Below are 27,660 nucleotides of genomic sequence, written 5' to 3' on the forward strand. Positions count from 1 at the left end.
GCAATAGAATTGCAGTCAAATGATTTCTCCTCCAGCGAGAACTCTCTTAAGTGACCCTGTGACAGACATCTTGTTGTCCCCCTTTAGTTTGCAACGTAGATCAAAATGGAGCTTTTAGCCAGTTGCTTCAACACTTTCTCCTAATGCACCCCACCCCTCCTCTGATTAATGGTTCCCTCACCGCCTGTTAGTGCTTAGGGTATTGATTTCTCCTCCTCGTCCACTTGACCAGAAGAGACGACAGAGTTTTATCAGCGCTGCCTTGTGATGCCTGAATGTCTTGAAAATCCAAACCTCACTTGAAAGACTCATAAGCCGTTATTAGAGTCTGAGCTCCCAACCCAGATCCAAATCCCACCATTTGATTTTTTTTTTTTTTCCTTTCCTTTCTAAGCACTCGAAGTCAGAAGCGGGTTTCTGCAGATTTCTTGGCCTTGCCTGTTTTAAGCAGCAGTGCAGTTGACTATGTGGATCCAAAGGGTCAATAAAAAAATCGCTGCTATGTTGCTCATTGTGCAGCTTTTGTTACAGCTAAGATTCACCCTACTTGCACTGCCAGAGGCCTTGTAGGATCTCACTCGAGTCCAAGAGACTGTGTTTAGTTCACATTTGCATGGGAGCGGACTATTTTCTAATTACTGTAAGTGCTGAATCTCTAGAGAGAAAGCTTAGATAAGTACATTTCTCTGACTCTGTTTTTTTTTCTCTCGCTCCTCTTTCTTTTGTCTAATTCAAGCTGTGTGACCTTGTTAATGTTGGAAAAACCTCTTTTAAAGGCTTCGCTATGAACTATAGCCACAGGAAATACAGCCCACAAGGAATGTAGGTATTTAAGGCAAATATTTAATACAAAACGCACAAACACAAAAAACACAAATACATTAGTCAGTGTGGATGTAGCCTGAAATGCTTTACTACTTTATCCTGACTAATACGTTCGTACATTTCGTTTTGAAAATGCATAACTTTTTCTACATTCAAGCCTAGCATCCACACTACTCCATCGCCCCTAAAATGACCAGGTGTAAGTTTAAAAACTTAAACTCTGGGGTTAGATTTTAGTCTGGACGGGCAGAGATGAAAACCGTTTGGAAAAACCATGATGCTGATACCCTCGTCCGCTTCCTGAGTGGGTCTTACACGCAACCCTTTCCCGAAATAAAACGAACGACAGCAGCCTTGCCAACCGGTGGTTAGTTCAACATGGATAACGAATTACAACCGTGTTGGACCTTGTTGTCAATGCTAGCAGCTGTTGCAGTTACATTTTGCATTTTATAATGCTACTACTGCCTACATGCAGAGGAGGCAAGCTACTATTCGAGCGGTTTGCAACAATTCCCGTGTCCAGCGTGTATCAGCCTTCCACCGTGTTCCTGCCGGCATGCGCATGCCTAGTGTGCGTTTTCAGACGTATTGGAAGGGACGGAGATCAGTTCTGAATTTGTGCTGAAATGCTCATGAAAACGGAGATCATTTCCGTTGTAAAATGAAAACCTAGTAGTGTGGATGTATCTGTCATCCAATGCAACACCCCGGTACAGGTGCTGAATTTATTACATACAGCATTATTGTAAGTAAAGAACTAAAACGATGAGAGCTAAGAGAGAAAGCATGCAGTGTACTTAGTGGCACCACTATCAGCATGCTGGGATTCACAAGGTTAATGGAAGGAGATGTGGAAACTGCAAATATTGCCTTAGCTTAGTAATGGACTAAAGTGTGTTTGTGTGAACCTTTTTCCTGCCTTTTTCCCTTTTCATTGTTGTCCTATTTTTTGTGCATCTGTGTATTTGAGGCTCCAGGTCAACATACGGCAGCAGGTCTAGCAGGCTGACACTTTATTGCCCCTAGCGTCTTCCCACTCTGGCCTAATAGCTGCCCAACTGGGCATGGTGCAATACGTCGGCACTCGTACCTGCTGCTGAAGTTGAAACCCCCTCTCTTGAATTGACCCTCTCTCCCCCTCTATTCTATTTCTGTGGCTTTGCTTGCTCACAGCTTGTTAGAGCGGTACATCGTGATCAGGCACGGCATGTTTGACCTAATGCAAAAAGTAGCCATTCTCTCATTCACTACTGCCTTTATAATATACCCTAAATAGTTTCCTCTATTATGAGCAGTGAATTGACCTTTGCATACACTTACACATAATCATAATTTTGTGTCATCAATGACAGATTTCATGACTGTAATTTTCACATCTATAAAATGTGATTCATTGCATTGTGGCATTGTTGGCAAAAAGCTATTTACATATAGATTCAACACTACTTTTTTTAGTTTCATTGTTTGATTTACTTCATCCATCTTATACTCAGAGGTTGGACACAAAATAGTAAGCAGGGAGAGATTTCAGACACAGCGTTTGTGTTTCTATTCCTCTGTTCCAAATGCACATAATTCTGTTAAAGGTCCAGTGTGTAGTGTTTAGTTGTTGATTATCAAAATCTGTGTTGCCCGTTCACAAACTAGTCCTTTTTCATGCATATTTCCCACCACCATCAATTCCAAGTATTCCTTTTGGCTTGAAATTTTATATTTGCATTCACATGAACTGGGGTAGACGCTCCATATTCATGCTCCATCTTGAAATACGTTAGCTGGTAAGAGACATACAGGACATACTGCTCCACCTTTCCCGTTTTCTCTGTCACATGATCAACTCACAGCTGCTGCTAACGCTGCTAATGGGTATCGTACCTTCCCGGCCCCGGTGGCAAGTTTGAAGAAGGAAACGTGGAGGACCACACATATTCAAAATCCAAATTTCAGGAACAGGAGTCTTCTTCTTCTTCACCCAGAAAAAGGAGATTGAAAAGAAAAGTGTGAAGGCTACCGTAGCTGTAATACGTACTTTGAACTGCGTGGTGTGAGAGAGTTGATTGCGATATTTGATCTTAATAGCCTAGAAATCTAGACGCACCCTAGTGGCAGCAAATTTATTTTGCAGCCAGGGTGAGTCTAGGCACTCTCCGTTGGTTTGCGAGCTGGAAAAACCAAATTCTGGTCAGGCCAATCACATTGTGTATAGAGTCGGTGGGAGGACTTATGGTTGCTGCTGCTGGGAACAGCGGTCTTCTGGAAGACTTGGAGTTCAGCTTTTCTTTGAGAAAAGAACAAAGAACGGCACTGAAGTCATTCATTAAAAAGGAAGATGTGTTCGGAGTTTTGCCAACCGGATACGGCAAAAGTTGAATCTATCAACTAGCTCCGCTACCTTCTTCGTTGCTCTGGTTGGTTGTAGCTCTATCCTATTGTGTGCAGAGGGAATTTGAAAGACAACAGTTTATCCCGCCCCTCGGATTGAGCCCTGCCAATGGTGAGTTCCCAGACCCAACATCTGGATGTGGGTCTGGCTTGTCAGGCTATGATCTCAACGCTAGATGGGAGAAATTCCTACACATTGGACCTTTTTTTTTAAATATTTTCCTATTTTGTTTTGTCAATTTATTGAACATGTTACAATAAAAGTAATAAAAGAAAAACAAACGGGATCCTCAGTAACAAATAAGCAACTCAAATAATCATGTTTAGAAGGGGTAGGAAGAACTTTTCTGGCTGTACCCCCTCTTAATTTCCTATATATTATTCATAGATAGGTCTAATAAAAATTCAGTTTGCAATTTCCTATAATTCAAATGTCTAAATAAGGACTTCTTAGTTTCTCTTAGTTAGGGCAGAGAAAGTGGGTTGAGGACTGGAGTAGTGTGGTTTCGGTATGCCATGGTAAAGCACGCAGTACTGAACCTGTGAAAAGGAGACACTAGGATGACGTTTTAATAACCTAGTTGAAAGTAAGACATTTCCTGTTTACAAATTGATCGAGGTGATGCATGCAGTTCTGTTTCAGTACACCGTTCTCTTAACTTTTCTGACTTTTTAAAACCTAAAACAAACCATTTAACGCAGGAATGATGATGGTGCTTGTCTTCTTGATCACCACCCCTGGAAATAAACTTCTCAAAAGATGTCACCCAGACTAACTCAATGTCATATCCAGGTGTCTTTTTGACACCTAAAACCAAAAACCACTCCCAAGACACAGATTAACCTTTTAATGCCAAAAAGTAACGTTACCTGAAAACCGAGTGTAGTTTCTTTTTAGCATCTCACATCACACTTTCAGTCACTATGACCACTACTACGGTCACAAACATTGTTGTTTGTCTGCCCTGTTTCTGATACCGTGGTGGCAGAAATTTTATATCAACATAGAGGAAACACTGGAAATAGACAATGCAGTAACTGAATCTTGATTCATATTTCTATCCGCGTTGCCAAGTTTGACAATTTGATCAGAGTTCACGAGCAGTTATTGACACCGCATTAGAGGCTCTGATTGGTTGTTTTCCCTTGGGTGCGGTGGAAACTTGCAAATGCCATTAGGAGCACTAAGAGGAGTCAGAGGAACATGTTTTCAGATAATCTCTCATGTACCAGGGTTAGGATAAAGTGACAATTTCAGCAAATATGACCAAAAGTTTATTTTTATTTTTTAAAAGCAATTAAAAAAAAAGGAGGAACCAAAAAAAACCTAGCTGGGGATTGATGGGGTATCACAAAAAGGCATTTAGCTAGCCAGCTACCGCAGATTGAGGACAGTGCAGTCCACATAATAGCTAGCTTGGCTGCTTTGAAAAGGAGATGTCCCCATTTTATGTAATTTCCCCCTGAGGAGTTTTCCTAAGCTGATCACAAGGAGTGTGATTCTAAAAAGTGATTCTGTCTTCTCTCGCTCTCTCTCCTGCTCTCTCTCTCACACACAGCTTTTGCAACAATCGCTTGTCTTTGCTGTCATCTCTTTTTCTCAGTCCTTTGTCACTGTTTGTGCCTTGATTTTTGCTCTTCTTCTCTTGCTCCCTCTGCATCTTTTCTCACTACTGTTGAGTCACAGAGCTGTAATTAGATCTCCTTCTCATCTCCACATCACTCCCTCCTGATGTGCCATAAAGTCACAGACGGCTGTATTTAAACCAAAAGTTATCATTCTCTCTCTTGTGGCTTTTTTTCTCTCTACTCATCTTTAGTTCCCAATCTACACAGCATAGGAGTGAAAATAGTCCAGGCACTGATTAGCCAATGTTTAATACATGACGGATAGGGCCACAGTGACACATACTCGTTGACATATTTCAGAAGGTGATTGATCGTCATCTTTTGGCTGACTGAGTACATTTAGATGCACACTAATATTCCACTATTATTCCAAATAGGACAATATTCAGACTTTGATACGGGCCATGTAAACAGCATATTCCGTTTGGATATTCTGTATAAGGCCTTTTTCCAAATATAGCGTTTTCTGATTAAGACATGTAGGATATGTCTGTATTATTCGGGTTTTAGGAGCATTCTTTGGACACAGCGCGTTCGTAATCGCCGTCTAAGTCGGGGTTTCTACGGCAGTTTGCGACAGTTTACGGCCTCTTTCCTTTTTGCGGCTTGCAGGCAGCTCTGTGCGTTGCTATGGTTGTTGTACACAAACCAACCAGCCAACAGTTTGCAGGGCTGCAGTAGAGATGCATGTTCAAAAGATGGTCAGAAGGAGAAACACAACTACTTTTAAACATTATAAATATTGATTATCAAATGTTTTTTTGGATATGCACAAACATCGCAACGCCGACCTTTTCAAGAAGGTGCTTAAAGGACTGATTGAGGAAGGCTGTGTTCACACAAAGGTTATAATCGTTAATGAAAACGAACCATATAACGAAAAAAAAAAGTGGGAAAAAATATATTGTCGTTGACTGAAATAAAAATAAAAACGAGGCATTCCAAAAAAAAAAACAATAACTAACCAAATCTCTAAATCTCTGTTTGCAAAACTAACTGAAATAAAATAATATATAGAGTAAATGTCCTTGGTTTTCGTCTTTGTCAATGTCTTTCATAAAGCAAACCTATCTTTCAGAGTTGAAATTTCCGACCGTAGACATTCCATGGCAAATTGAATACATCATAGTCCGTGGCGATACCGAAAGTCTGAAGAAAGCGTCCTATTTGAAAATGACTCATGTGGCAGATAACAGAAAGTGCCTCGCAATGGAAGGTGGTAAAATATGTGGACAATTTATTAAAGGGGAAAAATACCAAGAATTTGAAAGTACATTTAAGAAGCGCGCACAAGGAGGCTAACCTAGCTTACCTTAACAAGGTAAAGGATAACGGCAAGCCCCCCTCCCCCGAAACAGAAGCTAACCCAGGTAACGTTACAGGGCCAGGCAGCATGCCGGAGACAACCATAGGACTGAACACCCGATAGCTACATACGCATGAACACTAAAAGCAAGTGTGGGTTAATATTTTTATTGATAATGGGATGTCTCCACAACTGTGTGAGTCGATTGACTTCAACAAGCTCGCCACTTTACTCAAACCAAATGACCGTATGTACATTTTATGTACCGGTGTTTTTGTTGAATACATTGTGAATACATATTTCTAAAATGTTTTTGTTATTACATCTTGAATCTTGACCCTGACAAAAAAAAGACAAAAAACTAATGAAAACTAACACTAAGCATTTTCAAAAAGTAAACTAAACTAGCTAACCCGCTGTTAAAACTAATTGAAGCTAAACTGAATTTGAAAACAAAAAAGTCAAAACGAAATAAAAAAATGAAAAATAATAAAGTCCGCCACCGGTGGAAAACTTTGAAAAAGTCTTGTTTTGCACGGCTGCATGTAAACAGAAATATTAGTGCTGTATTCCTTTTTACAAGCCATTTAAACTGCTTAGTCGGAATATTGTCTTGTTCCGAAGTAAGGGCAGAAAATTGAATAATATGTGCATGTAAAGCTTGGGTCCTACTTGTGTATGGCTGGTTAATCTCGTCAACAACAGCTGGTAAAGTCTTGCATTAGCATCAGACAGCAGCAAGCCCATTCTTAACGCTATGTAACTGAAACAGTTGTTTTTAAATGCACACACTTGCCTAAGCTGTCACATCTGTTTACTGCACTTGAGTTTTTTTGACCCCCTTTCTTTTTTTTTGTAAGCTCGAGTCATTAGAGTGTATTGCCAAAATAAAGTGCACTGAGGTTTCAAGCTGTGACAAACAACATCATGATGTAAAAGAGGATCCTCCCTCGAGCTGCTGAGGTCAGATTTGAGAGGAGACAGGAGTGAGGGAGTGGGACTAAGCCAAAATTATCCTTCCATATCAATTATCACACTTAGGCTGGTAATGACAGTTTACACCCATCTGGTTTGGCTAGTGGGTTCATCATCTTTCCAGGCATTATGACTCATTGTTCGGTAGTTATGAGATGGTCTTTTTTTTTATTAACTACAGTATAACTGTTGGATTGCCTTTTGTCTATTGTATCCCCCACCACTTACTTTGTATCCTGGATATGTCCAAAAGATGGTGAAGATGTCATACAAAGCCTTGTCTCATTTCGTTTTACTTGATTTACTTTTGATACACTTGCATCTTTTCAACTTTCCCCCCATTTTTAAATGCAAATACTCACTTAGCTGAACTGTTGCTATTTTGATAAATGCATGCAGTTTTTAATGTAGCTCAATTCAGTGCGTTTGCACCTACAACAGTTGTTGTTTGAGAACCACTTCTGCATGAGCGTTAGTGGACTTGCATTTCACAGTAAAGCCACCGTCTGCCTCTTTTGTAGGGTGTCCCAACATTCACTTTATTCCCTGGATTGGAGGTGTAACGTGTGTTTGAAGCTACAATCTCTGCTCTTTATGGGAGACTCCCCATGTGGTTATGGCCTCAAGCATTATTTTAATTACAAGAGTGTTAGAAGCTTTAATTTACTGGAATCCAATGTAATCTTTTTCTCTGTGTCTTTCTGCGTTGGGGTGGCACTCAATGCCTCCATGATCAGAGTCTGCAGCCTCCCTGCTGGGAGCAAAAGAGGTCAAACACATTTCGATGGCTTTTGTTTTTTTTTCTGCAGCTGTTTTGTTAACACAGCAAAAAGTGGACCCAACCCCATCACACCCCCAAACCTAATGTGATGTTAAGTCTGTCTTCCTCGCCATATCCATCAATTTAGAGTGGCGCAGTTATTCATCTTTAAAATGACACATTCAGGGTATTTAAAATGATTACACCAATACATAACCTACCTATTTTTTTTTTTGAAGACTTGATCCCACAGTCCATGCATATTGTCCTAGATACTGTACGGTTTAGGGGGGGCGGGGGGGATCACAGTTTGTCCCCTGTGTAAGATCTGGTGCCACCACAGGGGTCACTTCTACTGCCAGTGTGTCAAAATGCCAGGCCTCAGATTCCATTCCTGCAGGACATACACACAGATATTTTCAGGCATCTCTTGTACTTGTGCCATCATAGGCCTTCTCCTCTCCCTGGCTTTTCTTCACCGCTCGATATTGTCTGCTAGAAATCACTGTTTACGACTGACCTGACCACCGTCACCAAAAGGACTTTGAAGTCTTTACCCACAGCAACTTTTTTTGAGGGTTTGTAATCTACAAATTTAGAAATTTCTGGATTGAACCAGAAGTAGGTTTGTATGGTCATGAAGGCGAAGCACTGCTACTTCTGCTACTTGGACGGAGTGATTTGCTCACCACGGGGCTTCTCAGGTGCTGCGAGCAAATCCCTCCGCCCAAGTAGCAGAGGTAGCAGTGCTTCGCCTTCTGAGAATATAGTTCCTAGTATGTATTCGGTTAGAAGATGGCTTTGTCTCATGTGACCTTTTTATTTGTACACGCTGTGACTATACAAATCACAACATGTAAATAGGAAAACGTTGGCGTCATTTTGTCACTTATTGGGAGCAGTAGGCTAGATGGAGCCGGTTACCTCCAGGATCTGTGCTAAGCTAGGCTAGTTGGAGCCGGTTACCTCCAGGATCTGTGCTAAACTAGGCTAGCAGTGGGGGCGTCAGACAGAGTTACGACACGCACCGATATGAGAAGGGTATGTATGGACTTCTCTAACTCTGGGGGATACGGTGATAAGCTGAAGTCTCAATAAGTTGCCGTTTTTCTTTTAAATTTGAGCTGATTTTTATAAGGTAGTTTGTCATCTTTGTCTGTCAGTGTCTGCACCTGAACGGAGGTCAACTTTTATATTTTCTTGCAAATGCCTGCGCATTTCCCTTGCCTTTTTATTGCGTTAATAACTAGAACTTTAAAGCTGAATCGATTTAGTTTTCAACTATCGAATTTATTTGTCAACTACTTTGATATTCGATTAATCTTTTAGTCATTTTAGTCTTATTTTTTGTTCTGTGATTCCAGCTTGTTAAATGTGAATATGTTCTAGTTTCTTCTCTCCTCTGTGACAGTAAACTGAATATCTTTGATTTGGGGACAAAACAAGACGTTTTGAGAACGTCCTCTTCGGCTTTGGGAAACGCTGATCCACATTTTTCCCCCCCCGTACGTTCCAATGAGACAACCTGGAGCTCGGCTCTTCCGCATTCCCATGACGTCACGGTGGACACGCGCACTAGCAACAATTTGTTTGTGTTGTCGTAGCAACCGGTAGCAACATGCGCATTCATGAGCTTCTCCAAAGAATTTCTAATATAGGAAGAAGTTTCACTCCCTCGTTACTTCTGGCTTCTGAACTGGTTGCAGTTCCACCAGAGTTCCATATAGGGGGCGCTCACAGGCCAGTGCAGAATGAATGGGACTCTATGGAGCTATACCCCTCAAAATCCACTTTTCTCAGGATATAATTTTTTATAGTAATTTGATCTAGTAATTTGAATGTTGCATTCGAAAGGGGAGGCAAAGAAAATACACACTGCTGGGTGTTAGATTTTTTTTAAAGTCGCTTTTTTGTTCTAAAAAGCCTTTTAAAATGTCAATGACGTCATACACATACACGGCCAGAGATACTGCTTTACGGCAAGCTCTGAGTCACTTCCTTTGTTCTCTCGAGACATCGACAACACAGCTGATAGGTTAGGCTCTCTCTGTCAATACACGTGCTAGAAAGAGGTTTGCTGATGTTTTAAAGACCACGCCGAAATATTCACTCTGATATTCAGGCTCTGCTTCGGATGCCGTCAAGCGGGATCTCCGATCGTAATCAGTTGTTCACTGACCAATCAGCATTCATTAGCAGAATGCTAGCGTGTTATGGGCAACAACGACTCACCCTGTAAGAAATCAAAAGGCCATAGGTACTCGTTCATTCAACTTTCGACCTATAATCCATGTTGAACTTGCAAAAACTAAAATCAAAACTGAGATTTCTCAACGACAATCGGGCGAAAGAGACAAATTTAGCCATCTAGCGCGTCTCTACATCGGTAAACGTAGCGAACATGAACTTGCCGTTTCATTGTTTAAAATATTCCCTAACGTTAAACATTGTCGTTGTTCCCGATCGTTTACGTGCTTAGCTAAATAAACGATAGGTGTATTTAGCCAAGGAGATGTAATTATTATGTCGTGCTACTAGCTAGCTGGCTAGTAGGTTAGCCTGCAGTGTTGTGAACAAAGCGTCTGTTAATACATCCATGGCTTGATCTCTCATCCATGCTACAGGCTTGACAGCATACAGCCTCGGATGTATCGTAAGATAAGCGTTAAACACTAAACCCACATCGGCTCTTAGGGACATATAAGATATTACGTTAACGTTATCTACCTAACTAGCTCCATTATATAGCTTAGGCGATGTAATCACTATGTCTGTAACGTTATCTATGTACAGTGTTACTGTTCTCCCATGCTAGCTACCGCTGATGTTAGCTACTAGCCGATAGCCCTAGCAGTTTTGGGAAACGCTAATGAAGTTACATCCACGTAACAGGCTTTACAGCATCCATCCATCCATCCCTCGGGTGTATCATAAGATAATACCATGGATGTATTAATAGAACACACGGTGAATTACAACCATGCAATGTCTATGTGAAAAGTCTTTCTGGGCCATGGGGTGCAGTACCACTGTTATCCGCTAAGCCCATGGTGGCATTTGGACATAGCGCACCTCCTGGGGGCTTGGTTGCTGCCCTGAACCTAAAGAACCACTGCTCTGTTTCTGTAGAAATAGGACTGATATTGTAGCGTTTGTGGGTTCATTAAAATGTTTATTTCCACTCAGCTTTGGTCCACTGGCTCTTCTTACCAGTAGCTGGCTTTGACTTTGCATATTACCAGGTACATTGTTGTAACTGATAATTGTCTGTGGTCTGATTAGATAACTAAGCAGTGGCTGATGTTGTCATGGTGTGCAAACGGACAACAAAATGGACTCTTTCAGTTTCATTAAACTTTGTGGCAGACCCAACAGGCTTTGGTCTCTTAGGTTCTGATGAAGCTTTATCTTGTCTATTTTTCAATTGGTCTGACCTGCCGCACACTCGGATTAACTCACACTCCAGGGTAATCCCTGCTCCTGATTTATTGCAATCCCATGTGGACTGTGCAGACGTGGTTTATTTGGTTCCAGGTTTTTTTTTCTCACCGTCATGTACCACACTTTCCTTCTCCATCTCGTGTTAGGCAATGCTTTGTATAAGTCTGCCTTACTTGCACCTTACGCAATCATGACTTCTTGAGCATGGTTATTTCTTTTATCCACATACTTAGTGTTATACAAAGGATTTTCACTTTGTGACGTTCAGTTTTAGGTGGCCGGGAAGGGGAAAGTAAGGATTTGAATCTAATCTCCTCAGGGTCACTTACACCATATCAAAAGCAAAGAGCCAGCAAATATCCATGTTTGCTCTGCATTGGTATAGAAAGTGAACATGGTTTAAAAATAACTACAGGCTTACTTCATGAGGCCCGCAGCAACCCAGTGTGGACCCACCAATAAATCGTGACAGCATCTATCCTTTTCAGGCATCATTTCTGTTCATGCTGAATACTTTAACATGATTAAAACATTTTGAGTTTCTGCGTTGTTTTCATTAGATGACAGAAGAAAAGAAATCCCATTATGTTGCACCACTTTTTCCACATGGGCATCATTAAATCTCTAGTGTTTAGACAAAATAGCCTGTGAAGAATGAAGATGATTAATGACGATGAAACTCTGCAATCCTGTTTATCAGATGGATTTACACGTGATATTTTATATTTTCATTGTTCTACAGAGACATACTGAATTAGTAGTTGTGGACTAGGTTCTCCTGTAAATGAAAGCTACCCATTTTTAGCGTAGTGGGTTTGTAAGTGTAAGTGCTATAATATTTTAGTGTGTGCAAGAGAGAATGGCAGGGGGAGGATGGCGTCTACAGTGGCAGCTGTGGACAAGATAATCCCTGGCCCCGACCTTAGCCTCTCAAATAGAAACTCCTACAACTATTGTGGCTCAATCAGATTAAAGAGACAAAAAAAATCTTCAGTGAGAGAATGAGAGAGGGAGGGAATGCATCTCATCCACGGAAGTGCAATAGTACAATGCTGGCTCGGCTTGGAACACAGACACAGAGCTCAGTCTCGCACAATGCTGTGGTTGTCTGCTCTCTGTATGGTTAAAAAAACTGCCAGACAAGCAAATATTTTATTTCTGCTTTTCCTCATGGGCTGCCATTCTTTTGGTTTGTAGAACCACCAGATAGCAGTAAGCATTTAAGTTCAAATGTAACTCCAAAGGCATGTCTAAGCCGAGTGTTTTCACTGGGCTTTGACGTATTGTAACAATCAAACTCTTTTAATAACCAGGTCTTGTCTTTTTAAATGTGTTGAACAAATGTCTCCTTAACGCTCTAAGATAATTTGACTTTAAAAAAATACTTTTCAAGTTGGTTGCAGCAGTTGGGATGGGCACTTATTGTATATGTGCCAGGTTTTAGTGTCGTTTTGAGATGTCTGTTCAGAGTATTCAATTTATTTTTTGACATACGCTCATTTGCTTTCTGGCAGAGAGTTGAATGAGAGGATCAGCACCATTCATTTGGCTGTAAGGTAAACATGTAGCTACAGCCAGCAGTCATTAGCTTAGCTTTGTACAAAGGCTGGGAATGGTGAAACCGCTAGGTGGATACAGTAACTTCCGGGAGTCACCGCTGGTTGCCTGGCACCCCTCAGAGCCGAGGAATGGTCCGGCAGTTATGGTTTTAGGCTGCTGCTATTTTGCTGTGAAGTTGTATGGCGTCAGGCATTTTTTCTGCTCGGAGTTGAAGTTTTTCAACTCGAGGCATTCATGCTGTGGACCTCGAGGCATTCAGGCTACTCCTGCAGAAAAAAACGTAAGGCGCTCAGCAAGGCAAAAACGGCGAGTAAAAGCAGTCATTCTCAGTGAACACAGTTACAAAAAGCCTCCCCCCGGCTGCTAAAGTGCGCTCTGTCTGATCGGGGCCTTAGGAGCCATGCTGCCGTTTACTCCTACTGTCAGCATCATTGAGGCACCAACACAACCGTTTATGTGAGCTACGGATGTTGAAGGGTGTTATTTTGTGTCTCTGGTGCTTCCACACACATACAAACTTGAAAAAAAACATCCATGCTGTTCTGAGTGAGATACGGTTTCTGAATGTGTCCGGTCTTCAGTCTCCGGGTGAGCTGGTCAAAATATGCACGGCTTTCTACGTCACTAGTTCTCAATGGCAAAACACTGCTACAACACACACTAGTTCACCATAATCTACAAAAGAACTACTTCCATGTCCCTGTTCTGCAGGGATTCCACACAAAGTTGGAAGTGTGCCCTCGTTTAGAAGAAGTCTCCCGGCTAATCCTGTCTTGTACTGACTGCAGTTAGAGAAACAGCTAGCTAACAATTGTGAGCCTTACCTAGCTACTGCGCATGTGCGAATCCCAATAAAGATGGTATAGAAGTAGGATGTGTCACTCTGTAGCTAAAACAGAGACCTGAACACAGGGTGAGAAGAGGAGCTGCAGCAATGTGCAGTACAACAAAAATATGGTGTTTTTTGAAAATTAAACCATGTAAACCTATTCTGGTACAACCTGAAAATGAGCATAATATGAGCACTTTAATGATTAACCATTAAACAGTTAACCGACAATACGATTTGACCGATTTTAATACTCTCAGTAACTGTTAAAAACAATATTCTGCGGACGCTAAATGTGGAAACTATGTCCATGCATCCCGGAAGGGTGAACTGGGACCCAGTTGCCTGCTTGTCGGTTAAAAAAGGTCGGCTTTCTAAAAATAAATCCAAATTTAGCATCCCTAATGTGAGCCAATGTCCCATTGCACCAAGGATGTGAGCCTAATTTCTTTTCCTTGTTTGCTTTTAAGTATCTCAGCTCCAATGGAAGTGGTACAGTTTGTTTGTGTGTATGTTTGTTTCTGCATTCCCATGGAGAGTGAGGCAGCGGTGGCCTAAAGGTTAATGAAGCGAGCTTGTGACAGGGAGATCGTCGGTTCAATCCCCAGACCGACAGGATCAAATCTGGGTGGGGAAAGCCACCCAGAGCAGTGCTTGTCCCTCCCTCATCACCACCACTGAAGGCCCTTAACCTCAACCAGTGGAGCTGCTCAGTGGCCAGCAGATAGTGTGTGTGTGTGTGTGTGTGTGTGTGTGTGTGTGTGTGTGTGTGTGTGTGTGTGTGTGTGTGTGTGTGTGTGTGTGTGTGTGTGTGTGTGTGTGTGTGTGTGTGTGTGTGTGTGTGTGTGTGTGTGTGTGTGTGTGTGTGTGTGTGTGTGTGTGTTGGCAGTAAAAGTAAAAAGGTAAGTAAAGTAAAAAGGTTATTTGGAGTTCACAGAATCTATAAGATGTGTTAAGGCCCTGACACACCACGCCCAGATCAGGCTGTTGGGCAGCCATTGGGTGTCTGTGGCTAATAATCACACACAGTTTTTGCAACGCGTGGTTCTTGGCATGTTGGTGTGATTCTACTGACAGCAGATCAGCTGTTTGAGCATGTTGAATGTCCATAGAGGCAGTCCGTGAAAGCAAGATGACTGAATGGCTGTTAACGATACAATTTTCTGTGGTTTCTTCTTATTTTTTCCCCTCTACATTTTTTTAGGCATGCTAGCGTCTTGGCTTTACAGATTCCAATGTCGGTCAGTCGATCCACAACTTTGGTTAAGACTGAAAATGTATTTTAACTATTCAATGGATTGCCTTGAAATTTTGTCTCAAGAGGATGTCTACTAATCATGTCAGTGATCCACTGACCTCTTCTCCAACACCATTAGTGACATTTGTGGTCCAGAGTGAGATATTTTAAGGACCTTTTGAATGGCTTGCCAGGAAATTTGCTACAGACATTGATGGTCCCCAGACAATGAATACTACAGACTTTGGTGATCCCCTGACTTTTCATCTATTTGGTCACACTTAGAGTTATGACCAAATACCTGCCAACCAATGAAATTCCCATTCGCCTCAGCTGTACTTTGTTTAGTGCTAATTGGCAAATGTTGGCATGCTCATATGCTAAACTCAGATTATGATCATTAGACCATTTTAAAATCAACGTGCTAGCATAAGCATTGTGAGCATGTAAGCATGCTGATGTTTGCATTTAGCTCATTGGTCTCCTAACGATCACAAAAACTCACTCAGCCAATAGTCAGCGAGCTCCTGTTTGTGGTATCTGGTGACGAGAGAAGAAGGGGAGAGCAAATTCCGTTGTCTGGGAACAGTTTGGATTTGAAGACACCAAAATAATTGTGATTTTGTTCCGTAATCAATCAGCCCTAATGGCTGTACAGTCTTGTCACTCTTCATGCGCAGTTGACCATTAGTTGCCAGTGCCGATGTGAGCAGAAAACTGCATGTCAGCTGGCCGCAAGGCAGCGCAGTGTTGGATCAGTCTGCCTTTTTAGGCACTAGTTCTTAAAGGTCTGTTTAATGTGTCAACATACATCCCAGAGGCTAAGGCCCTTTGTGTGAGTCTTGGCTCAGACAGTGCCACATCGACTAGCATAAACACACTCTTCCCATGTGGCTCCCTTCCATCTTTCTGTATCACAGATGTCCTTTAATACCTATATATCCACTGTGTTACACATGCACCTATAGACATAATCTATGTATGCTTTTGTCCAAGGCCACTCCCTAAACCAGTAATGCTGGTCTTGTGCAGGACAAGCAGCTGGGGGAGGCCAGTGACAGCTGGCATTCTGCAGGCTCACTGGAGCAAATGCAGCCACTCACACTACACGGGCCAATTGGACAGCTGTCTCGGCTTGGGTTAGTGGGGAAATTATGAATTTAATGGGAGAGGAAGAAGAAGAAAAAATGCATTGAAGATTGTCTTTTTGTGTCTGTTTTCTGTGTATCCTTGCGCGTCTTCTTTTGGCAGAAAACTCCACTGATCCTGCCTTATCCAATAGGGTTGGGTATCACTAATGATTTCCTGATTTGATTCTGATTCACAAGGTCCTGATTCGATTACATTTTTGATTCGATACCAATTATGTTAGGGAAACTTCAGTTACATTACCAATTTTGCTCGGATATAAAAGAGATTCTCAGAGAAAGTGTGCTGTAAATTGTATAGGAAAGAAGCAACTCTCAAATATTTTTTTGCATTTAATGCACCAGTTTAATGTTTACATTAAGAATTGACCCCCTAAAAGATTGTGGTGGGTTATACATCCATGGTGAAAAGGGATGTATTAAAAGATTGATTTAGGGCGCCCGGATAGCTTAGTTGGTAGAGCGTGCGCCCATATATAGAGGTTTACTCCTCGCAGCAGCGGGCCTGCGTTCGACTCCTCCGCTCTGTGGCCCTTTTTCTGCATGTCATTCCCCCCTTTCTCTCCCCTTTCATGTCTTCATCTGTCCTGTCAATAAAGGCGTAAAAATGCCCCCCCAAAAAATCTTTAAAAAAGATTGATTTTGAGATTGTATTAATCAATGTCAGATCACTCAAGCAAAGATCGTTTTTAATTGGAGAATCGATTATTTTAAAGGTCCCATGGCATGAAAATTTCACTTTATGAGGTTTTTTTAATATTAATATGAGTTCCCCCAGCCTGCCTATGGTCCCCCAGTGGCTAGAAATGGTGATAGGTGTAAACCGAGCCCTGGGTATCCTGCTCTGCCTTTGAGAAAATGAAAGCTCAGATGGGCCGATCTGGAATCTTCTCCTTATGAGGTCATAAGGAGCAAGGTTACCTCCCCTTTCTCTGCTTTGCCCACCCAGAGAATTTGGTCCACCCATGAGAGAGAGAGACACATCATGGCTTGAGCAAAGTGGCAGTTGGTCAAGGCCACACCCCCACCCTCCACCTTGCCCCCCCCTTTCTCCTCCTCAACAGCATTTAAAGCTACAGACACAGAAATGGCACATCCTAAGGAAAGCTCATTGTGGCTCTAGTGGCTGTAATTCTGCACCAAGGCTGAATTTCAGGAAAGAGACTTCAGATACAGTATTAGGGGACCACTAAGGTCTATATAAAAGAGACTTCAGATACAGTATTAGGGGACCACTAAGGTCCAGAGGTGTATAGTCCAGGTGCCAGAAAGTAGAAATCCTGTCCAGCAGCTGTCCCAACCATCACTAAACCAGCTCCTCTACCAGGTAGATGAGCTCGTTAGTGAAAACACCTGTTCTAGATGTAGAGGCAGATCCAAAAACATGGCAGGATTTTTACTTTCTGGCACCTGGACTATACACCTCTGCTAAGGTCTATATAAAAGAGACTTCAGATACAGTATTAGGGGACCACTAAGGTCTATATAAAAGAGACTTCAGATACAGTATTAGGGGACCACTAAGGTCTATATAAAAGAGACTTCAGATACAGTATTAGGGGACCCCTAAGGTCTATATAAAAGAGACTTCAGATACAGTATTAGAGGACCACTAAGGTCTATATAAAAGAGACTTCAGATACAGTATTAGGGGACCACTAAGGCCTATATTAAAGAGACTTCAGATACAGTATTAGAGGACCACTAAGGTCTATATAAAAGAGACTTCAGATACAGTATTAGGGGACCACTAAGGCCTATATAAAAGAGACTTCAGATACAGTATTAGGGGACCACTAAGGCCTATATAAAAGAGACTTCAGATACAGTATTAGGGGACCACTAAGGCCTATATAAAAGACTTCAGATACAGTATTAGGGGACCACTAAGGCCTATATAAAAGAGACTTCAGATAAAGTATTAGGGGACCACTAAGGTCTATATAAGAGACTTCAGATACAGTATTAGGGGACCACTAAGGTCTATATAAAAGAGACTTCAGATACAGTATTAGGGGACCACTAAGGTCTATATAAAAGAGACTTCAGATACAGTATTAGGGGACCACTAAGGCCTCTATAAAAGCATCCAAAAAGCAGCATGTCATAGGACCTTTAATCCAGCCAAAATGTTTTTCTTCTTTGAATTATGCAGATGAGTTGTCATGAAAGACGTTGAAAGAAATGGCTTTTAACAAACGTGATGCAGTTACGTAATTCTTCTGAGTAAAACGGAGTTATTCTACAGTACTTTATTCTGTCTGACTGGATGAAAGCGTTGAGATGAATGCTCGTAGTGTTTTTACTTGAAGCTGCTCAAAGAATCGAACAAGTGACTGCTTGGTTGCGTGACATGCATCACAGCATCTTTTTTTTTTTTTTTTACTTTTCTGTCGCTTCTCAGGCTTTATATCGTGCCGTACGCTTGGCTGGGATTACCAAACAGGCTTTGGCTGGTTTTTGCAACATCATTCAGATGAAGGCTGCGTGACTCAATGCTGTTGCTTAGTTTTCCTCTGAATTGTGTACATATCTAGATGTTGCTGAAATGCAGTTAATATTTCCCACCAGCAAAGTGTAGTTAAAGGAAGAATAATGTGCACTACTTTTACTTATTAATGTATATTTTCTCTTCTTTTATTTCTTCTTTAAATCTGTACTTTGTACTAAAACTCAGGAACACAAGGGGTCGGATACTGAGTTAAGTTAAACTTGGGTGCACGCTAGGGCTGCACAATTAATCGCAATTTTATCTAAATCGCAATATGGACTACTCCAACATTCAAATCGCAGTATTTTCAATGAGAATAATGATACAAAAATGATAATTCCCTCCAATATCGTAAATCATGTCTAAATAATCGCAATTAGATATTTTTCTCATATTGTGCAGCCCTAGTGCCCGCCTTGAAACTGTAGTGATTGTATAGATCTTCAGATATGGATGTAAACTGCAACTTGACTGGTTGGCGGAGGCATACAAATGCAAGGCGGTAATTCTAGTTTGTTATCTACTGCATCGTAAAGGTTAATTTGTTTTTCAGCACAGCCCGTCCCTCATAAGCACGCTCACACATAGACAAAGTGGCACTCGCAAATTAACTTGGACATACACTGATGCACCACTGGCCCAGCACACCTGCACTGTAGCCATACTTTGTCAGACATAAATGCCCTCCCAGCTGTCAGTGTCACTGCAGGGCTCTGCTGAACTAGTCTCTATAGCTCAAGGTGCAACTCACATACAGACACATTATTGGTCCTTTTTAATTAGAATCTATCTTTTTCAAAGGTTTTAAAGTGTATTTGTTAGATTATATTTGCCTGCTGATCTCCCTGCTGTTAGTTTTGTAGTTTCCTAAACCTAATATTTACCAAGCAGTTGTCTAACATTCAGTTCATGCCGCTTCTGAAGTCACAGGAAATGAAAGGAAATGGCTCAAAGCTAAATTTAGGAGGTTGATTGCTGTCCATTGTTGACATTTGTTTGCGGCACTAACCTGAACGACTCCTTTCTTTTTCTCTTTCTTTCTCTTTCTCTTTCTTTCTCTCTTTCTTTCTTTCTTTCTTTCTTTCTTTCTTTCTTTCTTTTTGTCAACACCAGGTATTAAATGAAGAGTGTGATCAGAACTGGTACAAGGCAGAGCTAAACGGAAAAGATGGCTTCATTCCCAAGAATTACATAGAGATGAAAGCCCATCCGTAAGTATTACACATCCCAGTTTCTCTGTCAGTTTTTGATTGTGTATCTATGAAAGTGTGCATTACACTGAACATGTACATGCACTATATGACATTCTGCTACTGTTTCTCTTTTCTCTCTCTCTGCCTGTACTGATAAATTTGGATGTTGACTGTCAGTTGCTCAGGTTGCGCATGTTTGAACTACACGTGTCCTGTTCACACATATGAGACTTGATTGTATGTAATGCCTTGGTTATGTTTGTGTGTGAAACCACTTCAGAGAACGCCTGGCAGAGGCTTAAAGGACATTACCTCTTGAACTGCGCTCAGTGCCAGATTAACTCTCTTTATTAATGTGCTCCAGGCCTCTTACGCTTAATTGAATATTGACCTTATTGCATCATTGCTGAGGTGTGAGCAAATGTACATTTTTTGTTTTGTTGCAATGGAGGATGTAAATGTGTTGGTATTTCGAAGCAGGTGTGGAAATACAACGTGCATATGAATGTTAGTGCATGTAGAATTTGGCCCACACTTTTCACACACTCTCACGCCACGTGTCCATTTTCTCACGTAGAGAAAAACTAATTTATATCTGATAAAGTCAGAGGTCACAGTGCACAGACAGACGAGACCGAGCATCACAGCGTAACGGCAGCATCAGTTACTGTTTAAAAATAACACAAAACCGATTCTTTTTCCCTCCCGATACCTTAATGCTGAATTTCCAAGAGAAAATTATGATTAGAAAATTATATAAATTGGTCTCATTTTCATTACTTAAGAATATTTTTTTTTTTCGCCTTTTAATGGACCGCTAGGTGAGAGAGGGGGAAGACATGCAGGAAATCGTCACAGGTCGGAGTCGAACCCTGGACCTCAGCGTCGAGGCATAAACCTCTAAATATATGTGCGCCTGCTCTACCCACTGAGCCAACACGGCCATGTCATTTTAATAACTAACGTGTAGTTTGCACCACTGTACATAATGTATGGTTATTTATTCTGTATTACCATACTCATAGCATGTACATACCTGTAGTAATAAGACACTTATATAGACGCATATCTATATATTTATATATTCTTCATACCTAGCGCTCTGTATATACTGTAGCATATGTTATTTAATCACTGCTTAAGCACTTCTGGTTAGACACTAACTACATTTCGTTGCTATGTACTTGTGACATGTGCAATGACAATAAAGTTCAATCTAATCAAATCTAGTTTATTCATTTTACTTCAATATTTCAACAGCAAATAATAGCAGTTTTTCTAAACCCTGCCTATCACCAAAGTGAGCAGGAAAGTTCTTTTGCTCTGTTAAGACCAACATTTGAGGCTTTGGGAATGTTGCTGTTCATAATTGTCCCGGGATGTCACCTAGGTCTGGTCTGCATGATTTCATAATCCCTGCATTTTCGTTGCAAAAAAGTCCCATAATATACCTTAGCAGAAAGTTGAACAATGTTGCATTTATTATACACAAGAGCAGCCATTTTCCCCTGTTGCCATGGGAACGTTATGAAGTGACGTAATTACGCGACGTGAACATCATCAAAAAGCACGGTGTTGGGTTGGAGGAATCACTTTTTCTCCGCAGTTTTTGCAAGTTCCTGCAATTTCATCGCATAAATATCCCGCATATTCCATCGCATTTTTTTAAGAAAACGTGCCGCATAATCAAAGATTTTTGCCCACAACAATCACAAAAAAAACTCTGAAAAAATATCAAATTTTTTCTGGAAGGACCGCTTTTAATGAGGCACTATAATCTGCGTTGCCATTCGATCCGGTTGGCTCGCAATTGGGCGGGACATCGACACCGCGGCTCCCCCTCCCGATCACTACCGCGCAGACTCTGGCTCTAACATTACAGATGGCGGTGCCCGTATCCGGGAGATTTTGGCTTCACTTTTGTACAGTGGGAGGAAGTGGAGACTCGTCATCCATCTTTATATACAGTCTGTGATGGAAACTCCACACTTTTTTTTTTTTTTTTTTTTTTTTTTTAAAGTGCAGATCATTCTGTGCAATTTTTATAGTGAAATAGCCAGCGGGCCAAATTTGCACTAAGGCTAGATCCCAGAAGAGCCACAAATGACAGACTGCAGCGATTGGGAGGTTGTCTAATGTCTCATGTTACTTGCGTTAATGGGCTCCGTTTTAAAGTGTTTCCGCATCCTAGGACGCCATCAAAAGTATTTTTATTTTTATTTTTTTAATAATTTGAGCCAGACCTGTCTTGGTGCAGTCGAAGAATATGATGCACTACACCTACGCAGTATATTGCAACCTGTGGGAACTATATTTTAGTGAAATCATTTTGTTTGTGGGTAGAATATAGATTTACTGTAAACTTTTGATTGATGAAAACTACCCCAGTACAGTAGGACGAGAAACGGTGGTGACAGTGATGAAGTGTCTGGAGTTTGCCTTCGCCTCCCATTGTGGTGATAACAGAGTGCCACCCGAAAGCACCAGGCACCCACACATGCACACACAGCCGTGCTATACAGCAGGGCACAATAGAGTATGGCTCTGCTCCAAGTCAGTCCTTTCTGTTTGTATATGGATCTTTTCCTCTGCCCAACAGTAATTGTGTCGTTGTGGCTAATGCTTAGGTTTGAATAATCAATTAATCGGTCGTTTTATTATGGAAAAATTCTCTGATTCCAGCTTCTTAAATGTGAATTATTTTTCAGTTTCTTCACTCGTCTATGACGGAAAACAGAATATCTTTTAAGTCTTGGACAAAACAAGACATTTAAGTATGTCATCTTGGGCTTTTGGGAAACACTGATCTTTCACTGATTTTTCACCATTTGGACATTTTATAGACCAAACAACTAATCGATTAATCAAGAAAGTAATCTACAGATTAATTGGCAAGGAAAATAATCGTTTAGTTGCAGCCCTAGAAGTTTGTGTGGATACGGAGTTGAATATGTTTTTAAACCTTTTTAATCTGACCAGCTTTCTTTATAATTTAACCTAACTTTAAGAGAAAAGTGTGAAAAACGTGAAAATAATTGTGAGTCGCAGCCCTAGAATTAAAGTGGTAGAGCAGCATGAATACGTTCGTGCATGGGTGGGGTGTGGGCGTGCTGATAGTTTCCTTGGCTCCATTAATTGCTCTGCTATCACTTTTATCAAACACGGAAAGCGACTCGGTGTGCATGCTTGCTTTTGCTGCCAAGCACCGATGCAAAGCAGATCAAGAGTTGGCCATTTCATTATTGATTTCCACCCACGTGTAAAGGAGCCAAGATGCCATCTTTTGGCTGATTGTACTTTTTAATTATTTACACGAGTAAAGAGCTTTCACTGGCTTTGCCTCCCATTTGTCTTGCCCTCTCTATGTCAGGGTTTTTCTCACATTTATATATTTGCAGCACATATGCAACTAAACATAAATGTAGGCCACTTAAAAAAAAAACTTTCTGACTTTAAATCTCAAATGGAATCTGTTATTTTAGCTGCTTCTCGATTCGGAGACTTTGAAACACAGGTGTTTGCGAGTGCGCATTAGAATTGTGGAGCAAAAATATTTGGTGTGTTTTTGTTTCCCACTGTAATTAAATGACTAATCTACTTCCTGGTTTACGGATGGACAATGCAGCTCCATAGGACGGGCCAATGCTTGTGTAACTTTTTCCTTTCTTCCAGGTGTGAACATACAGTTTTGTTGATGCTGGAGGGGTCTCCCTGTATGGTCCAAATACCACTCAGAGTAAACGCTGAAATAAATGTAGTTATGTGTGTATAACTTACCTCGTTGACTGTTGCCACTGGGCTGCTGGGTGGATCAGTGGTTAGCACCCTCTCCCCACGATTGTCTCCTTAGGTCAAACCTGTCAACCGGCAGGAGGTGTGATGTTTGCATGTTCTCACTTTGTCCGCTACGGTTTTCTCCCTCAGCCTACAAGACTTGAAGTTAGGCTGAATTGAAGCTCTAAATTGCTCATAGGTGTGAATGTGAGTGTCTGTGGGTGCCTTGTTCGCTCACCTGGTAGAGCAGGCGCCCATATTGAGGTTTTACTCCTCGACGCAGCAGCCGCATGTCATACTCCCCTCTCTCTCCCCTTTCATGTATTCAGCATTCCTATATAAATAAAGGCCGAAAATGCCCAAAAAATAATCTTTAAAACTAAAAAGTGTGTGTGGTAGCTTTGGGATAGACCGACAGATTCAAAGGTGTACCCCACCTTTTGCTCAATGCATGATGGGCTAGACTCTTCCTGTTACTATTAGCCCAAATGTCCAAAAAAGCGGCAAACATTGCGGGGAAAAAAGCAGCAAAATGTAAGAAGGGAAAGGAAACTAAATCCTGCAAAAAGTTATTACACTGTGGTACTACTTTTATCATTAACACAATAAGCAATATAAAAGAAAAATGGACATAGCTGTGCCTTTACACTTATAATATATGTTGTACAATACTAGGCAGTGTTGTGCCTTTTATTATTTTCACAAATTAAGGGTTTTTGCCATTTAGAGTTCTAATAGACTCCATGGGTCCAGTCTATGCGAGAAGAAGGCTAAGGGGTGGCTTTGGGTAAGCTTTCTCGATGCTTACTTTAGACTTGTAAATATTTGATTAATTGTCAACTATTAAAATAATCGGCAACTATTTTAATTCAAGAATAATTGGTTGGAGTCATTTTTATTGAAAAAAAAAAAGAGGAAAGATTCTCTGTCAGCTTGTTAAATGTAAATATGTTCTAGTTTCTTCTCTCCTCTGTGACCTCTGTTAACTGAATATCTTTGAGTTGTGGACAAAACGAGACATTTTTTGTCATCTTGGGCTTTTTGGGAAACACTGATCTTTATTTTCTGACATTTTGTAGACCAAACAACGAATCGATTAATGGAGAAAATAATCGTTAGTTGCAGCCCTGGCTTACTTGTACCCGTTTCCTGCCTCCTCCAGGTGGTTCTTCGGGAAGATTCCCCGGGCCAAAGCAGAGGAGATGCTAAACAAACAGCGGCATGACGGGGCCTTCCTCATCAGAGAGAGCGAGAGCGCACCAGGAGACTTCTCCCTCTCTGTGAAGTAAGTAGCGCCGCGCGAACGTACAGGAGGAACACACGTCACACTCAACACTATTTTCTATAAATACAGTTTCACACATTATCCTTTTTACATCAGTGTACAGTTTCCTCACAAGTGGTCATGTTCATCGGTTTCCATACTTGGTATGTCTGAGTCATCAGCACAGCCTCTTCCTTATTCTTGTGAAGTCTCAGCGCTGCCCTCTGGTGACCAATGGGCACTGTGTGTGTGTGTGTGTGTGTGTGTGTGTGTGTGTGTGTGTGTGTGTGTGTGTACGTGTGTGTGTGTACGTGTGTGTACGTGTGTGTGCACGTGTGTTGGATGTCTGCCCTGTGAAGTGTGTGCGTGTGTGTGTGTGTGTGTGTGTGTGTTGGACGTCTGCCCTGTGAGATCTTACGGTTTTAGCTGACACGTACAGACAGAGCACATTGCCCCTTATCCGTCTCTATCCAGTCCGTCCTTCCCAGAAGACACAACAGGTCACAGCAGGTCACATGTAAAGTTGACGCCAAGATATGGATCTTAATTACTCTCTGGACTGCCCTGATTCCACTTTACCATGCCAACATCAGACGGATTCATTTGACTAATACTTACCAGTCTGTCACAGGGACATTAATCTTGCTTATCAAATGCAGTGTGTGTGTGTGTGTGTGTGTGTGTGTGTGTGTGTGTGTGTGTGTGTGTGTGTGTGTGTGTGTGTGTGTTGTGTGTGTGGTGTGTGTGTGTGTGTGTGTGTGTGTGTGTGTGTGTGTGTGTGTGTGTGTGTGTGTGTGTGTGTGTGTTCCACTATCTTTTTATTTAAATCCGTGCATTGCTGGCTGTCAGAAACTGTACCTTTTTTGCTGAAGAGCTCCTCCCTCCTTTTCCTCCTCATAGTTTTCGTCTCTGTGCCCTCGTGCAGGTTTGGAAATGACGTCCAGCACTTCAAGGTTCTTCGTGACGGGGCTGGAAAGTATTTCCTATGGGTGGTGAAGTTTAACTCCCTCAACGAGCTGGTAGACTACCACCGCTCCACCTCGGTCTCTCGCAATCAACAAATCTTTCTGCGAGACATAGAGCAGGTCCCCCAGGTAAGAATCTGCATCCCTAAAGGCCGCAGTAAACTGCCATGACCTAACGTGTCACACACACAGAACGTCGAAGGTGTGTTGTTGCCGCAGCCAGAAGACACATTTTGTTTCAAATGAAGCTGTAGGCAGCAAAAAAAAAAAAGCACCGCTGGCTAAACTATTTAAAAATGGCAGGCTTGTTCAGGACACTGACCCCTCCGTCGCTTTCACGTCACCTTTTGGTCTCGCCTCGGCTCGCTTGGAACCTCGACTGAGGTGGTACTAAAAAAAAGTACCTGTTAGCAGGTACCAGGCGAGTCGAGCAGGTACCATGTAATGGAAAAGCGACATGTGTCTCTCACTGTGACTCTAGAGTCAGTACTCGCTCCGAAGCTAATCGCCGTCACTCTCTCACTCTCACTTCTCCCTCGCTCTACACACACACACACACACACACACACACACACACACACACACACATGCCGGCTCAACGCACACAAGTATAAACACCAGGCCACTTACGTAGCAGACAGCGAAAGCTCTGCATGGAGCCTCCGCAGAACCATAAAACGGCCTTAAGAGTGAGCACACTCTGGCATTTCATTTACTCTTAAACTAAAACCCCCCCAAAAATAACGTTGCTTTTAGAGCTGCAAAGATTTATCGATTTTAGTTGTCAACTTTTAAATTAATCACAAACTATTTTGATAACTGATTAATCTGTTTCAGAGTCATTTGTTATGGAATCTCTGATTCCAGCTTGTTAAATGTGAATATGTTCTAGTTTCTTCTCTCCTCTGTGACAGTAAACTGAATATCTTTGAGTTGTGGACAAAACAAGACATTTGAGGACGTCATCGTTTTCTGTCTTTTTTTTTAGACAGACCAACCAATTGAGAAAATAATCAACCGATTAATCCACAATGAAAATAATCGTTAGTTGCAGCCCTTGTCACCTTAAGACTTTTTTACAGAATGATGTGGTACATAAACTATTTAGTAGTGAATAGGGATGAAACGATTATAGATTTTGTTAGATTTGGTACAATTATAGTCTGAAGAATAATCACGGTTTCCCGATTATAATGCGTTCATTTATTGCACTTCTAAAGTATAAAATAAAACAGTCAAGAAGTTATGTATTGCTGACTTTTGAAACAGAACACAGTAACCGTTTTGCATGTTTTGAAATCGATAATATGATCAATCATCAACCTTTTTATTTAAGTGCATCTGAAAAGATTAGAGACTACAGGTGAATCAGTCACACCACGAACGAAGGCCAAGTCGGCAACAACCGTGCTGTCCTTCAGGCCCTCAAAAAGCTCGAAACGGTCGTGCTAGCCGGTGTTTCTTCTTCTAAGTTGGAGGAGCTGCTAGACCAGATGCAGCTGTCACAGGGAGCTGCGTGGCATGTTGCCAAGGAATAAATGAGATGGAGAGCTCTCTTTGCAGCCGGATGTCCCATAGGGGATGAAAAGAAGTAAGTAACGGCAGTGACATGATTGAGCTGTTGCGGAGTTTTGACTCGTAGGAGCGTAACGTCGCCGTCAGTGCAGTCACTGTAAATGCAAACGTCGGCTGGTGCTCGGCCCTTTCTCTGATCCAGATCAGAGGGGAAGCTAAGCCCTCAAGACCGCAGAACCGGGAAGAGAAAGAGCACGTTGGTCGTCCACTTAACCACATGCAAACCATCTAATTCTCTCTTTTATTACACACAGTGACGCTAGTTATGTAGAATAGATGTAATGATGGCAAACGACCCCAATG

General features: G+C 41.6%; 1 protein-coding gene across 1 annotated transcript in view; it reads left to right on the forward strand.

Annotated features, from left to right (window-relative positions):
- The window catches only part of grb2b (growth factor receptor-bound protein 2b), a 43,253-nt gene that overhangs the window by 13,310 nt on the left and 2,283 nt on the right, over nt 1-27,660 (forward strand). The window contains exons 3-5 of the mRNA XM_039824446.1: nt 19,700-19,797; nt 24,716-24,838; nt 25,743-25,911. Of these exons, the coding sequence (XP_039680380.1) occupies nt 19,700-19,797; nt 24,716-24,838; nt 25,743-25,911 (390 nt within the window). The remainder of the gene's footprint in view (nt 1-19,699; nt 19,798-24,715; nt 24,839-25,742; nt 25,912-27,660) is intronic.

This window comes from Perca fluviatilis, chromosome 15, assembly GCF_010015445.1.
Source record: "Perca fluviatilis chromosome 15, GENO_Pfluv_1.0, whole genome shotgun sequence".
Taxonomy (NCBI): Eukaryota; Metazoa; Chordata; class Actinopteri; order Perciformes; family Percidae; genus Perca; species Perca fluviatilis.